At 39.1% G+C, this 7,730-nt stretch overlaps 1 protein-coding gene across 1 annotated transcript; it reads left to right on the forward strand.

The window, feature by feature from the left end:
- The first annotated feature begins 597 nt into the window (after positions 1 to 597).
- Positions 598 to 7,080, forward strand: fam89a (family with sequence similarity 89 member A). Its single transcript, XM_060852366.1, has 2 exons — positions 598 to 991; positions 4,058 to 7,080. Exons 1-2 carry the CDS (start codon positions 731 to 733, stop codon positions 4,340 to 4,342), a joined length of 546 nt encoding a protein of 181 aa, XP_060708349.1. The 5' UTR covers positions 598 to 730; the 3' UTR covers positions 4,343 to 7,080.
- Positions 7,081 to 7,730: the final 650 nt, after the last annotated feature.

Raw genomic sequence — 7,730 nt, forward strand, 5'->3', positions numbered from 1 at the left:
ATGACTAGGCAGGCTAAGTATTTCCGCCACCAGCTGAGACATATTTGAAAAACACCCGTTTAATACTTTAAGCAACCTAATAGTATCAGCTAACCTATGTTCATCACCACCATCCAACCTTAGAGATGCAACAGAATAGTTAAAAAGGGGCGGGACACCTCCCTCAGGTTCTCCTGAAGGTTTTCCAAAGGAGGAGGGAAGTTGTTTTCCCTTGAGATAGCAACAGAAGGTCATACTTGACTCAAAACCGTAAACTCTATTTTATAATCTCTGTGCACAGATGCTGCCAGATTAATTGGCCTTCCCCAGCACGGAATGTGTTTTTTACATTTACCTCACGCCGAATTGACTCCACATCCTCGATTGGCAGCTATTTAGACCAATCGGAAAGGCGTCCTGGTAAATCACCACCTACTTCATGTTTCTCTCCGCTGATATGAAAGCGCCTGTTCGATTGACAGCTATTTGAACCATCGGCATGGAGGGCCGATGACGTCTGGTGTGAAACGCCCAATTAAGGAGAAGAGGAGGCTGGAGTTCTGGTGTGACGTAAAGTCGGGGGCGGGATGTTGAGGCAGTTCAGTGCGTATTTGAAGGTGATTTAACGGCCGCTGCTCGAGACAGTGAATGTGCGCGTGCGCAGAATGGCCGCACCTTCGTGTCTCCAGTGAGAGGGAGAGTGCTCCTATCCCCCCCTCCCTTCTCTCATTCCCATCCGGAGCTGCTGACAATGGCTGGGAAGCTGGTGAATGGCGGCTCAGTGCCCAACACGACGTGCTTGCAGGGTCTGCCGCCCCTGCCCAAGAGCCTGAGTGGTTTGCTGAATTCGAGCGGCGGCTCGTGGCGAGAAATGGAGCGGGTTTATGCCAAGCGGTGCCGCATCCAGGAGGACCTGAGCCGGGGCCGCACCGCCAGCAGCAGCCGCCACGCCAACCGGCCCAGCAAACCCGCCAACCTGGATGCTGCACTGGCCCTGCTTCGGAAAGAGATGGTGAGCGGGTGGACAGCACAGCGGTCGGATGCTGAGGGAGGGGACCTGGGGAACAGTTGAACGCTGGTGTGATTAGCCTCATCTTCACTTTCCTGGTTTTACCCTATAGTCTTTGATTTCGCTACCAGGTTAAAAATCTATTTCAGCCTTTGAATATTCTTAATGACCCAAGCCTATACAGACAGCCCTGTGTGGTTTAAAAAAATCCACAGATTCGCTACTCCAGGAAGAAATTCAAATAAGCAACCATTTATTTTGAGATTCTGATCATAGGCTCTCGAACAAGGGAACTGAATGTGTTGCTGGTTAAAGCGCAGCAGGTCAGGCAGCATCCAAGGGACAGGAAATTCGACGTTTCGGGCAAAAGCCCTCTCGAACAAGGGAAGGCAACCTTTTTGTAATTACTCTATTAAGTACCTTATGTTTCATTTTTCTAAACTGCAGTGAGTCCAAGGTGAAACTGTTCAACCTCCACAAGAAAATCTGTACATACCTGGGACAACCTAGTGAAACTTCTTTGGACTGCCTGCCATGCAATATTCCTTTGCTTGGGTAGGGACCAAATCTGTTCAATGTCCGGTGTGGCCTGATTTGAGCCTTGTATAGATTACTTGCAGTGTGGAAACAGGCCCTTCGGCCCAACAAGTCCACACTGACCTGCTGAAGCGCAACCCACCCATGCCCTACATTTACCCCTTACCTAACACTACGGGCAATTTAGCATGACCAATTCACCTGACCCGCACATCTTTTGGACTGTGGGAGGAAACTGGAGTACCCGGAGGAAACCCATGCAGACACAGGGAGAACGTGCAAACTCCACACAGTCAGTCGCCTGAGTCGGGAATTGAACCCGGGTCTCGGGCGCTGTGAGACAGCGGTGCTAACCAATGTGCCGCCGTGCTGCCCACAATAGTTTTAGCAATGCCTCTCTTTTTATCATAAAATGAAGAACTGTGGATGCTGATTATATGAAGCAAAAATAAATTGCAGGAGAAAAGCAGGATCATGGAGAGAAAACAGTTGCTGTTTCAAATCCAATGATTCTTTGTCAAAATACCTCCCTATTTTTATACTCCACTAAGTTTGGAATAAAGGTGAACATTCTATTTTGCTTTTGCTATTACCCACTGAACTTGAATGCTAGTTCTTTGTTTCACTCACTAGGATCCTTAAATCCCTTTGTACTGCAGTTTTCTCTATTCAGATAATGAGCAATTCTGATATTCTTCCCTGCCAAAGTGCTTAATATAGAGAAGCAATCTTGTTTTGTTTTGTTACCAGTTGAAATAGCAGTTACATGATCAATTTTTAGTTAAGTACTTGAGCTAAGGTGGTGGAAATACGCAATATTAAAAGGCAAACAAAATAATCAGGTCCACCTAACCTGTCTGTTGTGTTGATTCCTTAGTCATTAGGTGCATAGGTGGGGAGGGGTGCAAGCTACTTAAAATATACCCTTGATTTATACTTTTTTAAAAAATATAATCATTATGGCTAGATTTAAGATTTTCAGTTTGTTTAATGATTTGAAATCTGTCTTAAAAGGAATCCAATGTTGACAGTTTGGGGAAGGTGTCAAACTGCCCTACTTCCATTGACCAGTGGTAAGATGTTTGCATCTGCAGATACATTGTAAGATTATAATCAGAACCTCCTATCTCCTTTTCAGTTGACTTTCCTCATCACTCTAGGAGGTGCATGTTGTCAGAGCCCGTTGTAAAAACTAATTTTTAGAAACCACAATTTCCCACAACAATTGTTCTATATACTTCCCCAGTAGGTCCATGTAATAAGTTGTACCATTGTAATACCATACTCCATACTTTCAATTTTTAGTGGTCTTAAAATACCCTCAACTTTTTTACTTGTTTATACATTGTATTGAAACTTGTCAGTCTTTCCCTTTTTATATTATCTACAAGTTTGTAGTTTTATCAGATCCAAGTTAATTCACCAGAAGAATTGAGCAAATCTGATCACATAGGAATTTTAAATGTGCAATGGCTGAAGTATGAAAGTTTGATTGTTACAGGATGTTCCTTTTAGTCTTCAAATTCTTTGTCTCCCATTAGATTTTCTACATTGTTCATAATATTTTGTATTGCTAGATCTAGTTGTCCCATTTTAAAATTTACTTTATCAACTGAGCAAAATGCTTACACCCTGATAACTAGATCAGTTGACTGAAAGCTTAGTCAAAGATAGATATGAAAAAGTCTTTTTATAGGAGAAAAATGAAGTGAATGTATACAGTATATTCCAGAACTTAGATCCTTGATAATCAATGAAACAGCTACCAGTGGTGTAGCAATTCTAATTGGAAATGTGTAACAGTCCAGAATCAGGGGGGCACACATCTTGGAGAGCTGTAAAGCTGAAAGAAATTACCATCATAGGCCTTGGAGAGAAATGAAAACAATGAGAATTCAAAAGTTGTCATTGTTTGTCTTGAAGAGAATAGACTTCAGTGAGCACAAGTGATATGTGAACAGAACTTGCCAAAAGTTTTGGGTGTTGTATGTTGAGAGAGTATCCTGGAGTGTATTGAAGTAATTGAGTGGAGAGGTAACAAAGGGGTGGGTGAGGGCTTCAGCAAAAGATGTCATAATCATGGTGTGACTATGTTGTTGTTTCTCATGTTTGGAGTGCTTGGAGGTTTAACCCCATCCGAGAATGTCCAGAAACTGATTGGAAAGCTAGCAGTCTGGTCTCGTTCTTGACCTTTCATTCACCCACTACTTAGTCTTGAGGGAGGAGTATGTTGAAGAGTTGTTGAATTTTTTGAATTATTTGGAAGAGTGATAATTCTCTTTAGGTTTGTAATGCGATTAACCAATACTCTGGATTCACCCTATATATATCACAGTATAATTTTATGTTGAAGGATGCACTTTTAAAGTTTTAGTTTCCATTCACTTAAAATTGTTCACACATCACACATCATGCATAATTTGATTTCCTCTATGAAATTCAATTGGTTGTAATATACTAATGCATACAAAAGCACATTGTCATTTTGCTGGCATAAAGATGCTGCCTTCTATTCCCTTTCCAAAAATACAGGTTGGTCTGCGTCAGTTGGATATGTCATTGCTATGTCAGCTATGGTCTCTCTATGAATCCATCCAGGAATATAAAGGAACATGCCAAGATTTGTCAGCTGCAGCAAATTCAGACTGTTCGTATGGATTGGAAAACGGTTATTTTGATGAAGAAGAGGAGTATTTTCAGGAACAAAGTGTTGTGGAAAACGGGAAGGCTGACAACTTAGAGACACATCTTGCAGTGCCTAAAACACACAATTCACGAGACCAGTGGATGCAGGATTCCTTTCATATCACTATATAGCAGATGTCCTACAACTTTGACCTTCTCACTGTTTTTGACATTGTGCTGTTATAGATTTTGAAAGGTATTCATGCGAGGGTTGGTTTTGTTTGGGGCAAAAGGTGGTGGGTGGCTGAAAAGAGTGAGGATAAAATTTTAGTAACCAGATTTAGTTAAGCAAATTTACTTAAGTTGTCATTTATAGTTTTAAATGCCATACATTTGAAGAAACCTTTAATAAGCTTGGTTCTTAAAAATGATTTGTTTTTTGTTTGGAAAGAGTAAGATGTTTTGAACCAGCATTAATTTTTCATATTGCAGACTCTGCAACAGGTATTTCACCACCTTTCTGGATCATTCTTCACCTTTCTAGATTCTGGGACTTGTTGTTGGACTATACCGAAATTGAAGTGTGATTGGCAGACTTGCTTTTCAAGTTGGTGAACAAATGAGAGTTCTGTAGGTACCACTAATGTAAAACACTGTGATTACCACATTAAGGGCTAAGAATTTAAATCTGGCTTCAGTCGACTGAATGTAAACAACTTTTTTAAAACCTATTTCCAATTTCAATTGCAGTGAAGGATAGAACTGATCCTTCTTATCATGTTACACCAGGGTGAAAGGCCAATCTATGCCAAGTGTAAATGCTTTGTGCTGAGTATAAAATGCTATTAGGTAAGAGTTTGATACAAGTCTGCATGCCAAGTAGTCCTGTGCTTCCTGTTCTGAGAGCTGTCCAGCTCTGAAAAATGGTTTAAGTTGTGAATATATAGTGAATTGAGCTAGACAAGAGATTTAAAGCAAAAGTATCTGAGTATTATTAAATTAAGAATTTTCATATTACTGACTGATAACTCTGGCCTATCTTACTCTGCATTAATCCAACAAAGTTGGTTTTTCATTATTTGATCTAATAAAAATGGTGTGCAGACTAGAAGATGGTTTGGGAGGTATGCACCTCTTTTAGAAATGTTCCTGGGAACTGATAAATGAAGTTTGGAATGCAATTGCAGTAGCTCAATTGGATGGACAACTTGCTTGAGATGTAGAAATATGCCAGCAGCATGGGTTCAGTTCCCACACCAGCTGAAATTACTATGAAGAACTCTTCCCCTCAACCTCTCCCCTTGCTTGAAGTGTGGCGACCCTCTGGTTCAACCTCCTCTCTCTCTCTCTCTCTCCCTCTCCCTCTCTCTCTCTCTCTCTCCCTCTCTCTCTCTCTCTCTCTCTCTCTCTCTCTCTCTCTCTCTCTCTCTCTCTCTCTCTCTCTTTAATGAGAGAGCAGCCCTATGATCCAATAGGACTATGGCAGCTTTATCTTTTATATTTGCCACTCATTGTCACAAAAATCTATTTAAAATATTACCGTGCTACCACCAAGTACTTCAAATGCGATTTGGATTGACTGTCTGTCTGATAATTGAAATGAATATAGGAGTTTGATTTGAATTTATTAATGTGATAGCAATATTTCTGTAGAATAAGTAGCATCAATTTGAGACTCTTAAATGTTAAATGGGAGAGAAACCAATCTGATCACTTAAATATAGCACTCTACTTGAATTGTTGGCAGGAATAAGCTCCCTATATGTAGCATTCGTTATGGAATTTATTTATTTTTTTTAATAAATTTCTATTGCTGAGGTTTACCGGATTTTTATTTTACAAATAAGTAAAATGATCCACAATTAAAACCCAGCAGAAGTATGAGTGTCACTGAGGAGATTGGCTTTTATAATCTCTGAGTTACATTGGTTTTATTGTACACGGAGTACAAATGTGCAGCTTGCATTTCAAACTAAAAGTGCAATTTCTTAACTGTATAGAACTCTAATCAGAATGCATTTGCTTTTAATTCTTCAATGGTTGTTAGTCTTTTTGTAACTGATTTTGTATCTGAGGTTCACAATCTTGAACTGTCAATACAACAGTACTTTATAACATTATTTCTTATTTATAAAAGTTTAGTGCAGAATTCTATGTGAACACTTGTATTTAAATGGTTTGGTTAATTCTTTTATAAGAGGAAAAAATACGGTTTAAGATTTCTTACATAGTTCTTTACTAGATCTGCATCTGTGGCACATTTCAGACTCTGGAATTGTCATGTACCAGATGTCGAGACTGAGTATTCATGCACCATTCTAGTGGGGAAAACTAGGATTTTGTGGTGTTTTCCATGGAGTTTTAACGTCATTTGAACACAGAAGTAACCCATTAGAATGTTTTTTAAAAACTGGGTGAGCCAGCTGCCCCATCAACTTGTTAATTTACAGTTTGATAAATTTACAATTTTACCTAACATGTAATTTATAGTGTATTCAAAAGACCGCAAAATCAACAAGTCTTCCAATTTGCTATACTGGAAAAAAAATTCCAAAGAAAACAGCTAGGACATTTAATATAAAGCTTTTAATATTAAACTGTTTTTTTTTTTGCACCTGTATATTCTGCTCCTACAATATTAGTTTCCTTTGCTGCATTTGAGTTACATGCATGACACTGATCTGCATGCAGAGTATGGTGCTCCAGTTTGTAATGGTTCAGGAAAGGATGAACCTCCATCACTACATCTGGTTCTAAAGAAATAAAATACTTTTTGATTCCTGACTTTAAGACTGTTATATATAAATCTTTTAAGTGCATTTGTTTTTGTTTTTAAAGTTTTGGTGTGAATCTTATTTTTAAAAAGGCTTTTTATTTTCTAGTGTGTTGTAAACAAAGTCTCAGCAATATTGAAAAATGCATGTTTTCCCAGAAAGGTATTAAAGCTAAATAATGGCTAACAGATCATTTGCTCTTGGCTCCATTATGTATTTTAGTAGTCAGAATTGTATTTCTTTTAATATTAATTTAGTCTGCTTGGCCAGCTTGCTGATGGATGTGTTGTGGGTTTTAGAAATCAGTAACTGCTACACACAGACCCTGTGCCATCACCATCATAGCTCCCAACTCCCACGCATGTCATAAGGTTCAAGTTCCTTGCACCTAATTCAGTGCATGCCTGGTGTTATTCCATGGGGGAAAATATTGTCTGTAGCTATTTCCACAGTAGGTCAAATGACCACATGTTGTAACAATTATGCTGTGCTCATTGGAGAGACCTTGACAGTGAATGCTTTGCTTGTACTGAGAATTCCTGTATTCTATAATGAGATGCACAAAACTGCATTTGGTAGCTAAAGCAATTTTTTGTGTAGTTTAATCAATGCTACATTTATTAGCTGCACACTTTATCTGAAACCCCATACTCTGAGCATTTTAATACTTTAATTCCTTCAAAGCGCAGATAGATAAATTATGAAAACTAATGTTCATGTATATCTGCACCATTCAAGGTCATACTGTTCGGTACATTTTCCTAATCCCTATATTTCTGTACAAAATTTAGCTTGCAATTCTGCCA

This window comes from Hemiscyllium ocellatum, chromosome 3, assembly GCF_020745735.1.
Source record: "Hemiscyllium ocellatum isolate sHemOce1 chromosome 3, sHemOce1.pat.X.cur, whole genome shotgun sequence".
NCBI lineage: Eukaryota > Metazoa > Chordata > Chondrichthyes > Orectolobiformes > Hemiscylliidae > Hemiscyllium > Hemiscyllium ocellatum.